Source organism: Notolabrus celidotus, chromosome 5 (assembly GCF_009762535.1).
Source record: "Notolabrus celidotus isolate fNotCel1 chromosome 5, fNotCel1.pri, whole genome shotgun sequence".
In the NCBI taxonomy this organism is placed as follows: domain Eukaryota; kingdom Metazoa; phylum Chordata; class Actinopteri; order Labriformes; family Labridae; genus Notolabrus; species Notolabrus celidotus.
The window spans coordinates 11735173-11759066 of record NC_048276.1 but is presented as its reverse complement, the minus strand read 5'-3'; the positions used below and the strand labels follow the sequence as shown (position 1 = coordinate 11759066).

The 23894-nt window shown below is 40.5% G+C and overlaps 1 protein-coding gene across 2 annotated transcripts; it reads right to left on the bottom strand.

The window, feature by feature from the left end:
* Positions 1-2200: 2200 nt before the first annotated feature.
* On the bottom strand, positions 2201-22008 carry phldb2a (pleckstrin homology-like domain, family B, member 2a). 2 transcript variants are annotated; one of them, XM_034683334.1, is made up of 18 exons: positions 21800-22008; positions 21662-21717; positions 18387-18511; positions 15542-16494; positions 15111-15446; positions 11695-11829; positions 11242-11379; positions 9387-9533; positions 8506-8616; positions 8339-8428; positions 8049-8192; positions 7493-7592; positions 5906-6101; positions 3670-3760; positions 3435-3581; positions 3108-3327; positions 2878-2963; positions 2201-2715 (listed from the first exon to the last, which is right to left on the bottom strand). In XM_034683334.1, exons 1-18 carry the CDS (start codon positions 21815-21817, stop codon positions 2575-2577), a joined length of 3234 nt encoding a protein of 1077 aa, XP_034539225.1. In that variant the 5' UTR covers positions 21818-22008; the 3' UTR covers positions 2201-2574. The 2 variants fall into 2 exon arrangements, with proteins under 2 accessions (XP_034539225.1, XP_034539226.1); XM_034683335.1 differs by lacking the exon at positions 21662-21717 and having other exon boundaries at positions 5906-6104; positions 21800-22007.
* Between the last annotated feature and the right edge of the window lie 1886 nt (positions 22009-23894).

Genomic DNA, 23894 nt, shown 5'->3' with positions numbered 1-23894 from the left:
CGTGTTTGTGTCTGCCTCTTCTTCTGGAGAGACGACGACGTGCCTCTTTAGAAGAACCTAATTTAGCATGCTTCATTCTGTGTTTCCATGCCAACCCTACTAGGTCAACCAATGAGAGGGTGTGAGTGCAAAGGAGGCGGGGTTTGAAACATGAGTGCCTTAATGAGAACAATCATAGTGCACATGCTAATAAGACAGGCTAATTACTACATATAAATGGAAATATTAAGTTATAATAACTAAACACTTTGTAATAATGCTTCTCTGATATTTTAATGATATAGTGACATAATATATGTCGGGTTAAGCATACTCTTTATTTACAACCTATATAATTATTTGCTTCAGGACTTGAGATACTGAAATATGTAGACCAGTTAAGGAGAACCTAAACAACAAAGAGTTTATTTCTGGGACATACTTTTCAAATAAACCCTGTAGCGGATGACTATTAAAAAAAGGCTCAAAGTACGGATGTTATTGAGTCTTATAAAGCTCTATGAGACAGAAAAAATAAAATGATTTTAAGACATTTGGTGAAAGCATCTGGTTGCACTGCAGGGATTATGTGCAGCCTTTTAATAATAAGGCCATTGATTCCCAGGGTTTGACATTGCATAACAGCTGCAAAATAAAGCTCAATATTCATGAAAACACATCACCTTTTCATGAGGAGATTCATGAAGTATTTTTTTAATCTTACAAAATAATACCTGAGTAAGTAAAACCCCATTAATCTCCCATTGTTTAACTTGATCTGACTTTTATAGGCCGGGAAACATGACTGTTAGCAAAGTGATCATAGCATTTCACAAATATGAGTCATAATCAAAATGATTTATTCTTATTTTCTTATATTGAAACAGTACAAATGACAGTTATATAAAAAAAACTGTAGTATAATATCCACTCATATTAAAAATCTTCATTCACAAAATATAAAATACGAAACTTATTAAAAATATATATAAATGTGATTTTTTGTTTGGTCTCGTAAAGTCTGTGGATGTGATGTCAACATGACGGAAACCTCTGTTCACTGAGAAGCATCCAGCACAGGCAGCAGCTCATCTGTGCCATCATCAGCTCTGCAGCCTCATTTGCACTCTGCAGACTGTAGACCAACAGCTGATGTTTAAGCAATCATTTTTTATTCAGTACAATCACTTTGTTGCTCAGAGTCAATGGATATAAAGGAAAATACATGGCTTTATAAAATGTGTTTAAGAAATATAAAAATTTAAAAATGTGGGATGTTAAACGTGATCTCTGTTGAGCTTCATGAAACCAGTCTTCAGCGTGACACACATGTGCCTATGACTGCACACATTAAGATATCAGGGTCACTGATGTTGCTCTACTTCAGTGAGGAAGGACAGACCAGCCGGAGCATTACGTCATTTCAGCACAGTAACTGCACTGAGGACCTCTGCTGGTGAAAACACATAGAGGACTTCAGGAACATGTGGGTGACGCAGTACATTCAGCATCATTTCTGCCAACATGGCCTCATCGTATCAGGCCTGAAGCCTTCGCCTTGGACAGAGGGAGCCAGCTGCATTGTGTTATTCATGAAACACAGTACCATTGTGATTCGGACATTTTCTACTCCTAAGAGATTATTTGCTAACAATTACAAATGGTTCATAAAAATGATGTATAAAAAAGTGCCTACAATCATTAAGTGGGTGTGCATATATGGAGAAAAGACACATTATTTGGTTTGGAGCACTGCTGGTGGACATTCAGGCCTGCTTAAATCAGGCGGACAAGACCAGCTTGTGCTGACAGTCTTAGCAGCAGCAATGAACATATACTGTTCTAGAAAAAATGTATTGTATATATTTGAATATTTGTGATGATATAGACATAATTAAGATAAAATGTAACCAGAAATACAGAAGGGATACAAGACATTGTCACTCACAACTTCCTGTACACCAGTGTGACACAGTCTGACACAAAGAAAATAAATGTTAATCTGTCTCAGATATGAAAACATAAAGTCTAACAAGAAATGGAAAGAACAGGAAAAAATTAGGAGAGAAAAGAAGCTGAAAACTTAAACCTTAGCTTGCATTTGCCACAGAAAATCAGCATTAGAAAATGCTGCAGATTAGAAGTGCAGCAGACATCAAGTGTCTGATCATTAAGAAGCTTCCCTGATCAAATATTTTTATGGAAAAAAGTCCAAACATAATGCCGCGCAAGATGTTTAATGAGGAGCCAAAAATATGGAAAATGTAAGAGCAAGATTTAGGAATGCTTCAACCACGTATGGCACATTAACAAATACAAAATTAACTTAATAGCTTATTATGAAAAAGTATATCACTTACTTTGCTGTGTTATAGTTGTACATGAATGTCATATATAGTGTGATTTTGGACACGAGTTGCCCTCGAAGGCAACAAAAACCTGAAGTGTAAACAGAAGTTTCTTTGTTGACCCGATGGTCATTCGTCTCAGCTCTGCATGATGATTCTTTCTGTTACCTTTCACAAGCAGAGCTCTGCTCAGTCTTCTCATGTGACAACATTAACCAAAGATCTTGTGATGATCAGTAAGGATCAGTCACACCATAAAATGCATGTGTCCTTCAGCACCTGTTACTATGACATCCATCCAGATACGCATGGCCTCAGGCGTTGGAGCCACCATGTAGTACACCCGGTCGTGGGTCTTCACACTGAAGGTCAGCGAGGGGTTGGGGCTCTTGGGTGGGGAAGTGAATGTAATTCAGTAGAAGAGAAGGAAGAAAGATAAAGGGGTGCATGTGAGAGAAGGAGAAGAGAGAAAAATGTCAACAACATTCAAAGGAAATGCCACATGCAAAAAATCAGACACACACATCAAAATGCACATGAAGAGACTTACCTTGTGTGCATTCTTCAAGTGGTCATAGTACACCTCCTCTATGGCTTGGAAGTAAATGACTCCTTTCATCTTGGTCTCATGTTTGTCTGCAGCACAGAATGTAAACACAACTGATTATGCACTGACAAATCTGTGGTTGGAGCTTGTTCCCAGCATCTTAAGTATCCTGGCGTGGATTTAAAGAGACAGAAACTTTATCTCACTGGGAGCTTAATGGGAAACACACTCACCTGCATAGTAGGTGAGCGTTCTGCGATTCTGGTCGAACACAAACCAGCGTTTCTTCCAGGTTTTGATCTTGCCACCCATTTTGACCAGGAATCCCCTGCAGGTTTTATCAGTGATGGCCAGATGGAAGCAGGCATCTGGGCTGTGTCCCGCCGCCTCAATGTGGCCATGAAGATCAAAGTCGTCTTTCCTTACAGGGAGGTAGCGAGTCAGCAGTCGGGACTGTGGAAAAGTATAAAACAGATGTAAACATTGTACAAGTCTTTGTTTGAAGAAGTATCAACATGAAGAAACCTGAATAAAAAACAGATTTCAGCTCCTCTGAATACCTGAGATCTTTGTTTCTCCCTGAGCTTCACCTCTCTTTCCACAAGCCTCTGTCTCCTGCTCGTCTCCTCCTGCAGACGCTTCTCCAGCTCCTCTCTTCTTCTTCTCTCGTCCTCTAGAGCCTGCCTGCGCATCTCCATCTCCCGCTCCTGCAGACGACAGAGTCTCCATGTAATCCACGGTTAAACACAGAAACATCCAGGTACACAGTGGGTTTTGTTTGGGTTGTTACATTACCCGATGTTCGAGCAGTCTCTGCTTCTCTACCTGGGCCTCACGCAGTAAACGCTCCATCTCCTCGATCTTTATCATGTTGCTCATGCTGGCACTGAGGGGAAAGGGAAACTTAAGTTGTGAAACATGAAGAAATATTTGGCACATCATGAAACAAAAATATGACAAAGAAGACCCCAAACTGTTGAGTAGCTGAAATCCTATATCAGGCCATAACGGGAAAGAATTTAAATTTCAAAACTCCAGAAACTGATTGCCTTGGTTCCCAAACATTTACAGTGTTGTTGAATGAAGAGGTTAGGGCGCCATTGGCGTAGCAGTGTAAGTATGCACCCCATGTACAGAGGTTATAGTCCTCTTCACAGTGGTCCCAGGCTCAACTCCGGCCTCTACCATTTGCTGCATGTCTTAAGATAAGATAAGATAAGATATTACTTTATTGATCCCCCGGGGGGGAAATTTAGTTGTTACAGCAACCCAGACATAAGTACAATCAAGAAGAACTTTCAATAAGTAAAATAAAATAAAATAAAGATAGAATACAATTTAGATATACGATGTTACAATGGAATTTAGATTAAATATCAGTAATTACAGGCAGTATTAAAAAATGATTCAGTAGTGACAGGTTGACATGGTGTGATTATGGTTGGTAATGACAGATTAAGCAATAAATAAAAATAAATATGGGTATGTAATATGACAGTGAGTTGTAGTAAACAATAATAATGTAATATAACATATTATAATATAGCAAGATAATTATATAATATAATATATTATGCATTATAATGCCAGCAGCAGTCAAGAGAGTCTTCACCCACTCTCTACATTTCCTCTCTCTCTCTGGCTTCCCTATACAGTAAAGGCAAAAAATGCCCAAAATAATAACTTTAAAAAAGGGGAAAAAATCAGGAGATGATGAAGCACAATAAAGATGACATGCCGATGATTGAAGCGTGTTGCTGGCATCAAATTGAAAATAAGCATGTATAAAGTTTCAAGTATAGAGTTTAAATGATTTACAAACCCTCAACACCGGGCCAGAACCAGCAGACCGAGGGACAGTTTTATCCACCATGCAGTCAGGGTGCTGAACTCTCTCCCTGTTTTGCCCCCTCTTCCCATAGTGCCCCCTTCACAGACTGAACCCGGTCACTGGGGTTGTATTACAAGTCAAACAATCACATAAAGAATAACACATCTTGCTGATAAAAGCTGGAATTAACTCAAAACAAATATGAAGGGTTTTAGTTTTCATGCTACTGTTTGATTTTGTAGGAATAAACAGACCGTGATGAGACTTCCTGGATAAAGAATGTGTAGTGTAGTTTAATGACCTGGAAATTATTGCAAAGGCTTTTACTAAATGCAAGAACGTGTCAATGTCTTTAAACATCTAAAGCAGGGGTTCCCAAACTTTTTAGCCCACGTCCCCAAATATATAGGTGCCAAAGACTCGCAACCCCCACTGTCCCTCAAAGTGATTTAATGTGGCTTCATTTAGCTGGTCTGCAGAATATCAGCCTACCTATATGAGCATGTGTCTGTGTTTCCTGTGCCGTTATGAATTCACCTACTGCTACTGACGCTTTTGATAATTAACTGTTCCTAAACTTAGGAGTCATCTGGCAACAAAGAAAGGCAGAAAACTCATTACATTTTCTATTTTCAAGGTTTTAATTCAAGTTTAGCTACTATTCTTGTTGATATCTTTTACTATAATGGGTAAAATTTACTATTTTTAGATAACTTTTGTCATTCCGATTTTTTTTATTGCATTTTTTCAGTATTTCTTTGTTCACCACAAGTTAACAAATTATATTTAAGTAACACAAAACCAACAAAGAGAATAAAAAAAATATATAAACAATAAGAATAATAATTAAGAAATAATAATAATTAACAGTACAAAAAAAAAGGAAGATAAACAAGGTAAATTAACAAAAATAAATAATAATACTTATCTTTAGATAACTTGAATCTGGAAGACATCTCAAGACCCCCCATTTGTGTCTCACGACCCACCAGGGGGTCTCGACCCACACTTTGGGAACCCCTGATCTAAAGCATTTCCTCTCTCTGCTTGATTTTCAGTCTCCCTATGTCTCTCTTCAGCTGCCTTTATGCTCCAAGCTCTATAAGTACAGCTCCTCCTCCCCTGATTCACATTTACTTCCTACTATCAAGACTTTTCAAAGTACTGTTTCATCTGCATGCATTGTGTTTCCTCTCTGACCTGGAGATGTTGTCTGGGGAGCAGGCGGAGAAGCTGGTCTCCAGGCTGTCAGAGCTGTCCACACTGACAGTGTCAGAGGTCTGGCTGTTGTCCGGGTATGAGAAGGAGTCCAGGAACACGTTGGGCTCAGAGACCATCCCTCTGCAGAAGTCACTTCTTCTTTGCCTGTCTTCGTTCATGTGTGCGTGGCTGTTACCTGCTGACAGAAGAAAACATGACAGTGTGACAAAGGGGAAACACACAGAGCATGCAGGATCATGCCAAATCACAACAGGGGTGCAGCTTGATATCTTTTTGGCTCAGTTGAAGAGAGTCTTGCAACCAGTGCTTCTGAAATACACAAATACTCAAACCACTGCATGGCTGCCATTACAATTCTTTCATTCAAACGTAGCAACATTTAACATCATGCTTTCTTGACATATCACAACAAGATCTAATCTTCACACAAGTTTTTTGAACCTCATTTAACATATCCAATGAATTATAAATAGCTCACATACCACAGTGCTGCCATCACAGTCTGAAATACACGCATGTTACTGGTTTGAAAGTTATTTGCCTGAAAATCAGAAATTCCTATCTCGTATAAGGTCTGGTTCTTCTGGGGGCAGCTGTGGCCCAGTAGTGTAGTCAGTCATCTGAGTGAAGGTTGGCGGTCCAATCCCAGCTCTCGCATTCACATGCCAAAGTGTCCTTGTGCAAGACCCTGACCAAAAACTCAATGTCCACACCCACACACTCACTGACTTTGAGGCATGTTCCTGCTAAGTCCGTGAAGGCTTAGGTCTGTCCCACTATCAAATCTGCAAATGCGTGAGAGATCTCTCACAGACTTTTTGAGCCCTTTCTGCCCCTATTTTATAAGTGGGCATTTTTGCAGACTTAGCGTAAGGGAATTTCCCATAGTTCATAGCAGAAACACGGGATTCCCAGGGGAAGCCTGCGAGCAAGGAAGGGTAAACGAACATACCATAACATGAAATAAAAAAAAGAGAGACATAAAAAAAAAGCATGCAACAGCCTTAACCAGCCTGAATCTCTTTAGAAGATACAAAGATTAGGAGTTTTGCATAATGAGCGGCACAGCTGACTTGATTGACAGGTTGGAACCCTGTAGCTGTTGGCGAGGAGGCTCAAAGTCCGCCTCTTTACCTCACACTCGCTCGACAGAAGTTAGATTGAGTTCAGCATTTCCAATATGGCACCCACCGATGATTGGCTTCAAAACAGCACTTCAGAAACAGATGGGCAACGTCACGGATACTACATCAATTTATTATGCAGTCTATGGTCACTGCAAACTCTCAGGAGATGGTTGAGCACAGTCAGGGGAGCATTTAACCCTCTGCGCTCTGTTTTTTGTCGCGTGCACACGTTTAGCGGGCGCCAAATCACTGCAATCCTTTCTGTGAATCAGGCCCCCTCTGTTTCATGTCACACTTACACTTACTACACAGAGTGCTGCATCACCAGCAGCGTTTCCTGACCTTATACTTGCATAACACCCAAGGCTTCAGATGCTCACACACAGTTTTCTAGAGATTTGATGCAGACACGATGTGACAGTCCGCCACTCTGACTCACTCTTGGGCCGATGGCGGACGTTCAGGTCCCGCGGGGAGAAGCTGAAGCCTGGTGGGATCACACTGCCACAACTGGAGCTCTGTGACAGAGGCAGGTGAGCCTGTGGAGGAAACGCAAGCACACATTATGGTCAAGGCCAGAATCTGCAACCGTCACAAAACGACATAACTTCTCTCACAGGCAAGAGACTTAGTCAGCTGGGCAGGCCAGAGTGAAACAGAGCATTCCTGTCTGGGTGGATCACTCTCTGGGGATGAAAAGTTCTAGATAGAAGTAATCAGGGCAGAGAAATCCCCTCCTTTGCTCTCCAGATTCAGACAGACCACAGTGTTTGGAAACTGCTTTTCAAAACTCGACCAGTTGGGTAATGTTCTTCAAGTTTCCTGATTTCTCAAGCTTTAAAATATGGGTGATCCTTGCTGTAAGGCCTGTACTGTATTGTTACAGAAATGCTAGTTTTACAAAGATAAAATGTACTATGAGCTGATTATAAGCACCTTTCTTCACCCAGTTATCACAAACATTTAACTCCTGATAACATTAAATCTGTAATGACCTTCGGAGGAAGTGTGCGTCCAAGGGATCTGCCATAAGAGTTGAGGATCTGCTGGCTCCTCTTATGAGACTGGCCGTCACTCGGGTGAGAAGAGTTTTCTTTGCTACCGCTGCTTCTTCTCCTTTCCTTCAGAGAGTGCAAGTGCTGCAGCAATCACCGAAACAGAGACATCACGAAGGATAAAAATGACACGACTAAGTAACAGTGTGATATCCTCTGTTAAAAGACACGGGAGCGCTCTGCTCTATGGAAATATGTCAAACATTATTATAACAGTAACTGAATCCTACCTCTGAGATGGCCACAGGGTTGTTAGTAAAGCTCTGCCCCTCAGACAGTTCTGCATACTTTCCTTCCAATGACGCCAGCTTCTCTCTTTCCTGCAGGCATCAGGGCAGGATCTTGAAATAAATAAAATTTAACATTTACAACATCAGCGTGCAGAAAGCTTTCTTACCTTCTGAAGCATGACGAGCAAATTGTTTTTCTCTCTCTGGAAATTCTCTCGTTCTTGCTGAGCCTGTAAGGTGATCTGTGATGACTGTTTCTTCAGCGTCATGAGTCGTTCCTGAGAGGACCAAAAACACACAACACTGTATCACAACAATGAAAGCCAGTAGCTTTATGAAAAGTAATGGTGTTGTAGTAGTAGATATCACAGAGGTGTTACATTATGAAGCAGAAGCAAAGCAGATTCTCATTTTTGTGATTTTTGTTTGACTGAAACCACATCTTCAAATAAATCCGACATCTTTAGCCTGTTTGTCCACTCTACAAAACTTAATCCAACAAAATAAAATAAAAATAAATGTTATAATTAACTGTTTCTTCTTTTGTATGCAAATAGTTTCCATGCTTACCATTGCTGGTAATGTTGTTTCTTGTGATTAGTTCATGCTTTGTGCTGCAAATCACACAATTTGCAGCTTTATTTTCATGCACAACCTGCAGTACGATTAATGACAACAAACCAAAATGTAGTAACTGAAAAAAATAATCAAGTTGCATTTAAAAGTTTTCAAAGATCTGTTTATTTGGGTTTAATTTCCTTTAATTAAACAGATTAATTTTAAACAGTAAATGCATCCACGTGTAAAAGCATGTGGTGACACTGGAAATCTATTTTGCTTAACCCTGAAACAGCAGATCTTTAAAACTTGTTGAAAGTTGGTTTTATTTACTGTGTTCAGCTTATTTCTGTTCCCACATTCGCAAAAATGCTGCAGATATTTTTTGGCTTAAAATGAGACATTTTAAAGTGATGTTGTGCCAGTAATGAGCAGCAGTGTTAACATGCTCTACATGCTGCATGCACACACTAAACCTCACTCTCTGTACCTTTCGACTGACACTAAGTCGCTGATACTCTGCGATCTCTCGCAGCACGTCTTGGCTGTGAGTCTCCTTTTCCTCATTCTGATTAATTTCTCTTTCCAGCTTCTGAAACTCCAGATCCTCCAGACTTTTTGTCTGCTCCTCCACCTCCTGAGAAACAACATAAACACACTATTATCAACTAGATAGTACATGAATGAGTGAGAATACACTTCCAATGAAGGGAGACTGTTTAGGTGAACTAACTGATTTTTAATGTAACGTATCTAAGCATTCAACAGGCCATCTGCTGCAGAGAGATATGAAACAAGTGCTGCTGTAATGTAATAAGTGTTGAATTTCATGTCCTTCAGGGTGAATACAAGTTTCAGGTGATTTCACTTTTCCACTAAATTCAAGTCAGCTGATCTTTTTTGCACACATGTTAACTATTTGGGGTCCTTCCCACATGTGGGTCTACAGGGGAACACGGCAGAAACATAAGTTGTGGATGTGAGACAGGAAGCAAAGAAAGTAAAGGAAGAAATCCAGGATAACAGAGAACAGGAGAAGGTAGTAAACTAACAGTGTAGAAATAAATCAAGGAAAAGACAACAGGCAGCACAGGTGTGAAATGAGAAGGAGAACTCATGAGATCATTCTTTTGTAGAAATGTCTGCATATCTGGATCATGTAAAGACTGTGATTCTGACCTGAACAGAAGGATCTCAAAGGATGCCTATTCATTTACTTTACAGATGCAGTTGTGGTGCTCCCCTTGGTCTAATTCAGTGAGCATTTCCTCTTGTCAACACAGTTTGTTTTATGGGATTAGAGCAAATGCAATTGAACACACTTCAGAGGAAGCTTTGGATAAACTGAACTGAACCCTGATATTTTGTTTGAACTGTGGCTTTGGCATCCAAAAACCCATGTCCAAACACAAACTTTCAATACAGTTGTTTTGTCGTTATGTTGGGGCAGCAGTAGCTCAGTCCATAGGGACTGGGCTTGGGAACTGGAGGGTCACTGGTTTAAGTCCCGGTATGGACCAAGTTTGGCAATTGGACCAGTTTTGCCTGGGTACTGTCGAGGTGCCCTTGAGCGAGGCATTGAACCCCCAACTGCTCGGGTTGATGGCAGTCTCTTCACTCTGACATCTCTCCATAAGTGCATGTCTATAGCATTTTGTAGGTAAGGAGGAGGAACTTATAGGTGATGCGGTATCTGGTACTCAAAGCATGCTGGGCACATTGGTAGCTTTCAGTGGACACACCTCCACAGCTAAAGCTACTGAGCGTGCCTACTCAAAGCTACCCATTTGTTTAAACTCAAGACACCCACCTCCCTTAGTCACTTTTTATCTTACATTTAGAAGCACACAAACAAAACAGCTCCACACAAGGTTTATCTCTAAACATTATATCACTATTTTAATAATAAAACAATTCATAGAATTTATAGAATTTATATAGCGCTTTTCTTAATACTCAAAGTCGCTTTACATAAGGTGACAACTAAAAAATAAAACATATAAATAAAACAAAACAGGGACAGAGGTGGGGCGGGGGGAGAGGTTATGTGTTGTATGCTTTTTGGAACAGGTAGGTCTTGAGGTGGTTTTTAAATGAGAGGAGAGAGTCAGAGTTGCGGATGTGTGGAGGGAGAGAGTTCCAGAGAGTTTAACTTTCAGGCACACATCTTTAACACATCTTTATTAGCTGAGCTCAACTAGCAGGATTGCAAACTCCACATGGCAAAAAAAAAGATAGCAGAAGGATGTTGCTGCACACAATGGGAATCATGACAAAGGATGACAGTTTTAGACCCCTCCCAAAAACAGACAGCATCTTATAAATACGTGTGGCCGTAACATTACCTGTGACTTCTCAGTATGACTGGTCTTCTCACTGCCATGAATCTTTTCCTTAAGTTGGTCCAGAAGCTGCTTTTCTCTTTGCAGCTGTGTCATCTCTGACTCCTGCTCCCCCTCCAGCAGAGCTAACTCCACCTCCATCTGCAAACAGCACAGAGTGAGAAACAGTGCCTGAGAAATGTAGGGTGTGCATATCTAAAATAACGTAATGTACTTAGATGGATGATCTATGGCTGAAACATAAAACAGTGTGTGCCTAATAAGAATTGTGGTAATGTTTTCCTGTATCAAAGTGAATGCACAATACCCAATGGCTTCTGCAACACCACAGAGCATTAAAAAACTCACTTTTGATAACTAAATCATCAAGAAATCATATTTTATCAGGAAGTGTGTGTTAGGAAAAAACACCATCATGCTTCTCTGGTGTGAGCTGTGTTTTTTTTTACTGTGTACCTCTCTGACAGACTCCTCCATCTGGTTGTCCAGGTCTTTGATCTTCTGCTCCAGCTCCTCTATGTTGTTCAGAACTTGGATCCTCTCCTCTTCTATATGCGATACTTCCTGCTTCAGCTGCACTGTGTCCAAAGCCTGGAGTGACATGAGGAATGCATATAAATGCTTGGCTCTGCAGGACACTTCACATTATGGTAATCAACACAAGAAGTTCCCTTCATGAAGAGATTTACTGGCATTAGCTTCTCTTGATGGTTGTATTTTCGATCAGAGGGTTATATAACATGAACTCAGTTTTTTTCCATTGCATTCAGCAGGTTGTTAAAGTCATTTTCCTGCAAAGAGAATCATTTTTTTCTACATTATACGACAGCAGCTGCTGTTTTTACTCCTCCGAAGCTGGATCACTGACAACAGGATTCTTTTCCACTTTATGCAATGGAAAGCTCTATCAGTGACCGCCGCTGTAATTCATGCCAAAGTCCTCCCACATCTATCATCTTCCTCAAGTCCTACAAACGTCCATTCATGCTCATTCATACGTGGGTGCAGTTTAGGGATCCTGTATTATACAGTATTGTTCCTTACTGGAGTCAGTTTTGTTTTTGTGGCCAACAGCTTTCTGGATTTATAGTTTCCCCTGCTGCACACACTGCTGTGAGGAATGCAAGAGATGGAGGACGCAGTATTATTTGAAGTCTGCACACTGCTGTCACTACTGACGCATCACAGAAATGATGGTCCAAATTAAAAGCTAATTTTTACTAACTGTAGGTGTTCTCGTCAATTATAACCGCCACACCGTAAACATTGTTTGATTACCTGTGATGATGTGTTAACTACATTTTCCTTTTCACAAGGTAATGCATCCATTTAGCCTCGGTACAAAGTTCAAAACATCTGGAAAAACGTGTGACTCTGCCATGCATATAGACTCGCATTCTTCCTCTCACACAGCACCATGGTTGTGCATGCACGCGCACACACACACACACATGTGCACCCTAATTCTCCTTGGGATAAAGTCATTTCCTGCCCCCCCCCCCCAACCTTTAAGGGTTTGAACGGCAGAGTGCTGAAACAAAACTAGGACTTCTTCATTAAAACCAGACGCACCATGAGGTCGCTCTAGAGTGGAAAAAAGCTTTTACAGAGACAGTGGGGCTGAGAAATGAGACAGTGGAGGAGGTGGCATGCCTTTGAGCTTAACTCACAGCATTTGATGCATGTGGTGTATTTATACTTGTAATTTTAACATGCCATTGTTAACTTTCAAGTTTGACACACTGAAAAAGTTGATGGGAGAAAAGATGAATTGACTCAAAAGGAACATCAAAGCTGGGAGGAGGTCTAGTGGAGCTCTAAATCTCCTGTTTGTGTGTCTGAACACCCACATAAACAGGAAACGGAAAACTGCAAACTGCAGGGACTTACTGTACTTCTGACTAAAAGCCTGATGATGATTGTAAATCTATGTCAGGTGTTTATATGAAAGAATGGAAAACACACTGTATTCAACTGTCATGCCATTGGTGTGTTGTCAGAGTATGACTCAGAGTCTTGGAGAGATTTAAGTCACAAATCAGTGAGGACTTGAAGATAATTTCAAAAACATTTCCTGATCATTCACACAAATTGACTCATTCAGTCTGTAATGTATTATCAGTTCTAGATTTTTTAAATGAGGCTCTTTGGGAATGTAGAAAGAAGAGATGCAAAATGACGCAGAAGGGTAAAGCATTTAACCTGATACCACATCAGGTAAACAAACAAAGATCAACAATGTTTCAGCAGTTAGATAAACTACATTCCACAGGAGGGGTGTCTCCCATTAGAGCTCTCTACAGCTCAGTCCTCCTTCTACTTACATTAACACTCAAGCTGTAGCAGGATTTAGCTGAGAGACAGTGAAAAAGAAGAGATTTGTCATACTCAGTTCAAGTGATCAGAAATCTTATGTTCGGAGTCAGACTAAAGAGTATGAAAAAAAAGGGTGACAGTAAAGCTGATGCTTGAGTGTTTTAAACCTTTGCTGTATCAAGATGCCCGAAGAGGGTGACTCACCAGTCTAAGACAAGACAGAGTCAAGACAAGACAAAATGACTCTTCTTCAAAGTTCATCAACTAAATATGTCGTCATTAATACATCATCATTTTTCGTTCACTATATCATGATCCCATTTACAGTAAAACAGACAATTAACCTGAATATGCTCAAAGAGGAAGCACTCATGACCGCCCCTAAGTCAGGATCGAGATGTAGCAGCATTATAGACTCTCTGACCCCAACAAGGACACTACTAGCTCCAAAAACTCCAACACAATGAGTCAGCCTTAAAGCAATTCTCAACCGATGGTTAATGTCAAGGTGGCTGTGTCAACTATCTTTATATACAAGGCTGAACAGGCCTTTCTTCAAATCAAACACAGTGACCTATATTAGTAGAAGACAGATGTAATTATTGACAGTAACAATGACTTTGTTCAATTCAAGAATCCCACAAAGCTTTAACAATGAAAAACACGTACATTAAAAGGACTCTTAAATCAGCTCTTAAAAGAAGCTGGCTTAAAGCCACTTAACGGAATTCAGACTAGCTGTGCTTACTCACTATTAGCAGCTATATTACATATGAAGTTCATTTGAAAAAACAGATAACTCTGTTTTTATAAAAAAAAAAAAAACATATTCATTTTTAATATAGATTTTTAATAAAGTTACATTTTTAAGATACCTCTATTTAGTAATGTCATTTTGACTTAGTCAAAGCCAACAAGCTTCAGTTGATTGATAATACTTAAAGCTAGTATTAGAAAAAATATGTTTTTTGAAACGTTTTCTTTAATTTTGTAAAAGTGAGTTATCTGTTTTCATAAAATGAACTCTTCATATATATATTTATATATACTATAAACTACTACACACTATTGAGTTTTGGTTGTGTTGATTGATTACTGAACAATATATCTGTATTTGAGGTGTTTTTGGTCATAGGTGTCTAGTTTTAGTTTACAAGTTTAAGCTAGCTTAACAAATTAGCACATCTGAATAGATGTAAGGTGGAACTTCCAAACAGTGACATAATAATAGTCTATTTGGAATAAAAAACCGAGACCATGATTTTTCCAGGAGCTAACTAACTTGATAATAAATTGAATTAGAAATACAGAATGGGTTGTGGGTTAGCTGTTTTGTCCACTTTTTCCAGTTGTAATGCACTTGGATTTTTTTTAGCTGTATGGAAATATAAAATTGATTTGTTCTCCGATGATACAATGGACATTTTTTTACCAAATCCTTCTTGTAATTGAGCGCTGTTTTTTTTAAGTTAAGATACAGTGCTGGGATTAAATCCAATTCCAGCCCGACCCAATGTTTATTAGGACTTTTTGATAATTCTGAATTTAAAGCTTACTTTGGCTCTGTGGTGGGTGGAGGGTGAGGGGGCGCTGCTATTCAGGCTGACAGCAGGTGATTGGGACCTGGCTTCTCTGTAGACGCTCTGCTGACGCTGGTTGGCCTGCTGCTCCTCAGCCAGCTGGAAGTCTCTGTTGGCTTTGGCCCCAAAGCTGCTCTCTGGAGCCGCGCTGCTGGGAGAGTCAGAAAACACTGACTCATCGTCTGACACCTGCAGCTTCTCCAACTCCTTATTGATCTTCTGCAGGTCTGACACAGATGAGACTGCTGGCTCTCTTTCCACCTGACCCAATTCAGTGCACAGGTTTAAGATGGTCTCCAGACGCTGGCACTCCTGTGCACAGTTAATATATATTTTCAAACAAGGTCAGAAAATGTGTTTGTTAAAGTTGTCTGAAGTGGGTGAATCAGATTCAAAATACAACTCACCAATCTCTGGACTTTCTGCTCCCTGAGTCGCTCATCTCTCTGGTGCTGGTGATAATCTCTCAGCTCCTCTTTGCCATTCAGTGAGCTGATGCTGCCAACTCTCTGACCTGCACTTAGCCCACCCTTCCCGAAAGACAACCTCCTTTCTCCAAAGCTCAGATCCAAACCAGTCCCATCCATATCCACACCCAGAGAGCTCAGAGAGGCCAGGCTGGCCCTCCTAGGAGTGCTGGGCATGCTGGCTGGTACTGTCACATCAGGCGGCTGCTCTAGGGAAGAAAGACTGCGTCTCTGTCCTGCTGAACTCACTCCTCTGTGGGAACCCACTGAGTGGCGCGATGGCAGTGACAGAGCAGGGGGGTCTGCTGCGTTGTGAAGCCGTGGCAGAGAGCGGCTGTGCATCCCCAGGCTGTTGAGGGAGCCAGTGGAGTATTTCCTCTGCCGGGAGTCTCCTCCAGCTTTGCCCTGAGAGTAGAGCCTGCGGCCCATTCGGGGGCTGGACGGCACACTGGCTGCACCACTTTTCACTCTCGGAGAACGAGGTACAGACGGCCCATAGGAGGAGAGTAGAGAGCTTCCATCGGCTGCAAGCAGACTGTCTTGTGACATGTGGCGAGAATGGGAATGGCGATGGAAACCATTTGGGCTTAGCTGTCGTTCACCTTGGCGAGGCGATGGAGGAACGCTGCTGCTGGACATGTAGGAGAAAGTTCTTGATGGTGGTCTGTCTGTGTTGCTGAGGATTGACAGAGGTCTGTTGGATTGAGATCCCCCAGGCGGAGGCACGCTGAGGTACTTGCGGCTGCACTCAGCTGCCCTCAAGCTGGCCTCCAGAGCACTTTTTCTCCGCTGCAGGGTCTCCATCAGCTCTTGTAGCTCTGCCTTAGAGCGGGAGCCCCTCAGAACCGTCCCACCCACAGAGCCACTGCTGCTGTGCTCGATCTTCCCACAGTCTGATGAAAAAAAGGAGAAAGTTGGCAGAGCGTGAAATCCTGTGTCTTTTGGACTTTATAATAGTGTCAGATTTACTGTAACTGCTCTAATAAGCACCAGATCAGCTAAGAGAAGTGCTATCACACTTGTGCTGAGTTAGGGGGGAAACCAGTGAAGAATGTACACCCATACAAGTCTGAGCCCAACACAAACATGGGCTCAATCAGTGGTTAAGCTTCTTCTAAAAATGGAAGAATGCTGGTGGACCAAGACAAGCCAAAATGCATCATAGTCTCGTCTGTGAGAAAATCCCCGAGGACACTTCCACTTCAGCACAAACGTCTTAGCAAACAGGGGGAGAAGGTGGCCTGAGTCATGGCTGGCTGGACGCTGATTAGACATTTCATTACAGAGTTTATTTGATGTTGAAGAATATCCACCACCTGTTCCCTTTTTTCCATGAGAACAATTTAACAGAAACGTGTGTTTAAATAAACTCTGGGCCTTACAAACAGACAAATAAAATTATATCGTTTACTATTAAAGGGGACCATTTCTGCTCATTTACAGCTCAAGAATTGTATTCTATAACTCCACTGGAGAAGCTCTCCATAATTCAAAATGAGTAAAAATGCTATTATATCTTGAGTCACTCTTCTACATAAAAATGCAGATTACATGACAAATACATTTTCAAATCCATAAGGAAAAGTGCTAAAATGCAAACTGGTTATAAAAACCTAGCTATAAGAAAAAAGGTAACTAGCTTTTAAAAACAGAGGGCACTAGATTAAAGTCAGCCACTGTAAGTTTTGCTTCCAAACAACTCCATATCTCCATGAACCATTGGTTATCTTTTTACTGTACTTTTTTATAATCAGTGTCTAAAAGTACTCATTAAACAGTTTTTATGAGCTGATGTCAGCGAAAGTAGAAAATACTTCAAAGACGTAGTATTCTGTGCAGCCTGAAGTCTTGGTTATTTGCTCACATAGTTTAATTTTCCCGTACACTACAGCAGGGGTTCCCAAAGTGTGCATCGGGAGCCCCTGAGGGGTCGTGGGACACCAATGGAGGGTCGCGAGATGTCTTTCAGTTTTTTATATATTTTTGAAGTAATCTAAATTTGCTTATTTTACCCATTATTGTAAAAATATTGACACAAATTGTAGGAACATTTTAAACAAAACCTTTCAAATAAGTACATTTCTTTAGTTTTCTGCCTTTCTTTGTTGCCAGATGACTCCTAAAGTTAGGGTTAGGGTTAGCTAACAGTTATTTATGTAGGTAAACTAATTTTGAAGTTGAAGTAAATGAAGTATGAAGAAACATTTAATCACTTTGAGGGACAGTAAGGGTTACAAGTCTTTGGCACCTTTATTTTGGGGGTCGCGGGCTGAAAAGTTTGGGAACCCCTGCACTACAGTACCTCTTTGAATTTTGTGCCATGTTTGATCAGAGATCAAAATGATCATGAGGGAAAGCACATTATCATTTAACTTAAAGACCTAATTGAGATTTAAATGATTTATGTGAAAGCTTCTTGCTCTTATTTTTCAAAGTGTGCTCATGTTACTTAATCCTCAGTTTGAGCCAGATTTCTCAGAGTTATGTGTGCTTTCTTTTGGTGATTCTTATGGAAAACATAAGCTAAGAAGCAAGTTTGAAGGATTTCTTTGTATTACTCAATAAACTTACTTAACGAAGCTCCAAACTTATCCAGACTTTCATTTTGCATGCCAGAAAAGATTATCTTATCAACTGTCATTCATGTGACTGTTTTTTGGACACAGTTACATGAAGTATGAGTTACTGTACAGTTACTTGCTGTATGACCCATTTAAAGTGATCCTCATGGGATTTATGTAGATATCACAAGAAAAAAAATCAAGTATTTGTACAGATATCTTACCTGAGCTGTAGCCCAGCGTGGCGACAGCACTCCTTTGAGGCAGCATGCTGTTCATCACACTGACCTCCTTTCTCTGATTCAGCCTGAGGATGCACAACTCAGCTGGGTCCTTCCAACTTTGATCCCTGAGAAGAAGAAAGAAACATCAGCAGACATTACAAGAAAACAGTATCCTCTTGTTCTCTGAAATATTGTTATGTGTTATATAAATCGATTCACCCTAATCTCACAGAGTGTAATACATATAAGGATAAGTACAAATCAGTTCGACTTTCCTTTCTTACATCCTGCATTAGTATTCCAGCAAAATTATGCAGTCACATTTTTAGTCTGGAAACAAAAGATTTTAAGAACCTCACGGGAAGTTGAATCCCTGCCTTGCGGTCGCTCTTAAAGCTCTACAACAATACCTTGATTCAGGCAAATATTTCAGATGTGCATTTTACAGAGAGAAAAAAGAACATTTCGAAGGACTAAGTAGGAAAACAGATCTGGGGGAAAGTATTTATGTCTGGCTCGCTCTCTTTTTTACCATTAAAAACTCAGTCTTAAAAAGCAGCACTTGATCTTTTAGCCCCGAGCTCATGACCAGGCCTTGACAGTATTCCCTGAGAGCCCAAGACTTGAGTGTGACACTAGCCAGAGTTAGAGGGTCAGACTGGGTGAATCTGGATGGGGATCACTTGTGGATCAAAAGTTTCCTGCAAGCCATGCTGAAATCACAAGTCCATCATAGAAAACTTAATTACAATCTCAAACACAAGAGTACTTTTCTGATTTAAGAGAAAACGGCTCATTTTATTACCTGGCTGTCTTACTAATTACCCAGCTGTGTTAAATCCTTGATTCTGATTGGTTTGAACCCCTTAACAATGGGGGTTAATTCTCAGTAGCAAAGGCAAAGCCAGGAAAAACCTGATCACGCTCAACTTATCAAATTAATTTCACATAAAGAAATCTAGCACATGCCTGCTGATACTGGAAATGTTAGTTCCGATCTCCGGCTGATCTTGAGTCGGGGAAATAATGACAGACACCGGTCACAGATGTGAGAGCAGCCTGAGGAACCTATCTCTGAAAGGGAAAAGTGGAGGAAGATCAGGACCTGCAATCCAGGCAACCGCAGCAAGGAGGCTGATATGAATCCGTTAGCATGAAAGCTTTATTCCTTATATGGTATTTTATGTTGTGTGTGTCCTCTTGTCAGTTTGTTTGTATACTTGTCTTCATTTGTTTGTCTCTTCCCACCTTTCCCTAAATCTCTAATCCTAGGCCTATCTTGTTGTGGCAGATAGCTGCTCATCAATGAGTCTGGTTCTGCTCGAGGTTTCTGCCTGTTAAAAGGATTGCAACTGTTTCCATGTGTTTGCTGATGGGTGAAATGTCTAGTCTCTGTAAGTAAACTAACAGTATGTTTTAGACCTGGTTGATTGATCTGGTTCTATATGAATATAAAATGGATTGCTTGATTGATACATTGACTTAAAAAAAATGTACGCCCTCCTACCATAAAAAATCAAGCTAAAAGACACAGATATGTAACTAAAAATGACACCTTTGGGCCCCCACTCTCCAGATCCTAACTCAGACAGACCACATTGAGAGAGAGTATTATTGCTTCCACTGAGGGATCTTAAACCTCAGACGATGCTGTTTCCTGAATCCACAGACAGCACACGCACACACATATTCAGAGCAGAGAAAGGCAGAGATGCCTGATCCAAGATTCTCTCGTCCTGCTGTCTGGAGAGAGAGAGGGCCTACAGGAAGTGGGGTATCCTTTTACACAGTCACACAATCAATCAGCATGAGTTCATTCTCCAAACCGCCCGAAAAAAAGGGGGGGAAGGACCAACAGCTTCATGTTAGGAGGGAGAGTTTTTACTGCATCAGCCAGACTGAGGCCAGCAGAAGAGAGCAGAGCATAAACACACAGAGAGATGTAAACAGCTGGAGGAAGAGACACGGATAAAATGTTGAGATAAATAGTTTCCCATTGCACAAGTCTCAAACTAAACACGAAAATGAATCTACATGTTTGAAAAGAAAACACCCAAATCAATCATACCAGAAACTTTTTTAGGATTCCCACTTTTATTAATCTTCCTTATCTTTTTTTAAACTAACCATGAGATCTAATAAAATTCAGAAACATTTAGATATGTGCTTTCAGTATTAGTCACACCCAATATCTAAAACCAAACACTTCATCTATAATGGATTAGACTTTGGAAAAAGCAGCTAACGCATACACAACAAATACCTAAGATGAACTTAATGAATAATTGATCATTTAATCTTTACTGCTCTGAATCAGCATCTGGCATTCAGACTGTCCATTTAAACTCTCATAAAGATGAAGTCAGCAGTTTGAGGATTTAATGATAGCCACTGCTGGCTGTTTTCACCTTGTTTTTGACTTAATGGTTTTGATGTTTCCCAGCAATGAAGAGATAAAAAAAGTGTGGACAGTCACTTTTTAGCTTCTTTACAAAGGAAGACAACTCAAAATAGATGAACACAGCTTACAATAACTTACATTTACCTGAGTAACATAAAAAACTAATTTCAAATTTGGTTCATACATTTATAATGAAAATGTCAACATATGGCAAAAGCGTATAGCATATCTAATGTATGATAATCAACGTGTTAACCAGGGGCGATTCTAGGATGGGATGTTTAGGGGTGCTGAGCCGGGCAAGATAAATTTCACTGTTTTGTACATTTTAATGGAATTTCATTCCCACATTTGTGAAAGAAAAGTATAACACTTTTTGGGAAAGTCTGTGACTAAACCATCAAATCTGATAAAGGTTATTTAAATGTTGATCCACAGCAAAAGAGAAATGGATTGGAATCATAAAAGAAACATATGGTAGCCCTAATTTCTGGGGAAAGACAACTCTATTGATACAGCAGCTCCTCAACATATACATAAACAGTAGGCTATGTATGTTTCTGGAGTAATCCAGCCCCCTATAGTGAGTACCAAAAATACCAAAAATTGACATTGGAGTTATTTTTTGGACTGTCATTTGAAATGCAATGCACAACATGTAAAACGAGGTGAAGCTGCTGTATTTTTGTTGTTTAAATATTACGTTTCAACCAAGTACTGTATGGTTTTTAAACTTTTCTAGCTTGTTAAAAAGGACAAAAAAAAGTAAAATCTCTGAAATTTCGGGGGGTTATGGGATTCAATTTAGAGGTGCTTCAGTACCCCCAAAAATGTTCTACAAACGCCAATAAGTTTTAACTTTATCTCAACTTACGCGTAAAGTTGAATGACGCGCGTCGTACATCTGCCAGAGTGCAGCCGTGTGTTTCCCTGCGCATCACTGCACGTATGAATCAGGATTCAACTTAAAACATGCCTGAAACTACTTTTGTGTTAAATGAAAACTACTCACGCGTTGCCCCCGTCTCATTCACATAGCTGCTCCTGCGTCTCCTGGCACGTCTCTGGCTGTGGAGCTGTAGTCCTCTCTTTTCTGCAGAGTCTTCCAATGACAAAGGAGCAGACAGAGAGAGACCCTCTCCCCATGTCTCCCCTCCCACCTCAACTTTCTGCAAACGGAGGGATAGAGGGGAGTGTTTACTTTCCAGCATCTGGCGCTGTTGGTGCCCCTCTCTGGTTCGACAGAGAAATGCTTTTATACAGAGGAGCAGAAACAATGACTGCAATGTTATCACAGCTCGGATCAGCAGTGTTTGAAGGAATCAGTTTGTTCAATCCTTAACAACTCCTGAGGTTTTTTTTTTTTCTATTGCTGATCTGACCTCTGACCTCACAATAATCAATATGCTGGAGTATCATGTTAACATTACATCATATTGCAAACAATGGAGCTACTGCATGTCATGTGATGATCCCTCATCTTTACAGTCTCACAATCAACTGCTTTTCTCATATTCTAACTACCATGGGTATTATTCCTGTGGTCTGGCCCAATTTCTTCACAAAAAACAACAAAACTCCCACAGCAGTCAGCTACCACAGTGTGTGTTTTCTGTGGGAGAAAAAGTAAGAGTAGACATTAGTGCTCAAAGTTGTGAAAAAAAGAGAGATTTTAGCCTTGGATTGTTGTTTCAGCAGTATGTGGAGGCGGGAGAAGGAGGCCCCATCGCAGTGTTTGAAACCCGGCCAACCTCACTCCCCCTCTGAACAGCAGGCAAGGAGTAAAAAAAAAACCTGTACAGTCAGAGACGTTACACAAACTGCAACATGAAACATATCCAATTCTTTGATTCTTCTTTGATTTGAAAGATGTTTAAGTTCTATTGTGAATAACATTGGTATCGAACAAATGGATACAGAGAGAGAATAGGTTAAGGGGAAGAATGAATGAAAAGTTGCGTTGGAAAAATCCCCTAAAAATCTGCAACTATCATGCCAAAAAACTCCAATTACATCATTGGGAGGGGGCTGTGGAGTGCTGCCTGGACCAGATGATTACTTCCAGACATGGAGCTGGGGTCTTTGTCATTAAAAGACACACACACACACTCACTCACGCAGGTCTGTCTACCTCTCTCAGGAACGTAAAATGACACATAAATCTCAGGGGGTTCTCATTTGAAAAGTGGGACACTTTAAATTTATTGCCAACACAAAAGTTTAATTGTCATTGAGCGCTGGAATGGAACGGCACTTCCTGCTCAAAGTAAGATGGAAAAAATGGTAAGATTTCAACCAACATGCTGCTAAGTGCTCTCTCTCTCTCTCTTCCTTTCTTTCTTTCTTTCTTTCTTTCTTTCTTTCTTTCTTTCTTTCTTTCTTTCTTTCTCTCTCTCTCTGTGTGTGTTTCAAAACCACTCACTGAAACCATGTGTGGAGTGATTTTTAGAGAGTCAGAGTGGAGGCCATGGAAAGAGTAGGGAAGAGGGGAGACGACGGAGGAAAAATTGGTGTCAGATTGTGGGAGTGGATGTAGGTTCATCTCTGGTAATTGTCGGGAGGTCTGACTCACAGTGAGAGAAGTCTCACCCAATCACAAGAGGCCAAAGGCATTAGACAGTGTTCAGCGTTTGATGTGGAGCACATAGGTTTGTTTTCTTCCAGTTGAACTTTGGCCTCCACAAAGTGATTACTTCACAGTGACTCTCATCTGCCTCTGTGCTCAGATACTTCAGCCTGGTTGTACAAAGTTGAACCTAAATTTCAACCTTCTCGCTTCTAAATTCCTCAAACAGACAGATGAGTATTTTTCAGACTACTAATGACAAAAAGATTCAGGTCCCAGAGCACTTTTGCAGAGCCACCCCACAGCTCATTTCCTTAATTAAGCCTTGATGCTGATAGTACAACAACACAGAGGTTTGCAGGGTTTATCTAGATCAACAAATTAAGCTTAATTAGAAAATTGGCGAAACGTCCGTTCAAAACCACAGAATGAGAGTTCTGAGTCTTTGATGTCACTAAGTCTGTAACAGTGCATCTTTGGGTTGTGCCATTTTTGTTGAGACAAAATAATGATGTTTCTTAGTTTGTCCAAAAACTTCATT

Bases quoted from the DNA above. Each gene is read 5' to 3' on its own strand.
- phldb2a (XM_034683334.1), bottom strand. The intron at 9,534-11,241 runs GTAATGTTACGG...GTTGTTTCTCAG, and splicing joins GTCATACTGAGAAGTCACAG to GAGGTGGAGGAGCAGACAAA. The intron at 2,964-3,107 runs GTGAGTGTGTTT...TCTGTGCTGCAG, and splicing joins AACGCTCACCTACTATGCAG to ACAAACATGAGACCAAGATG.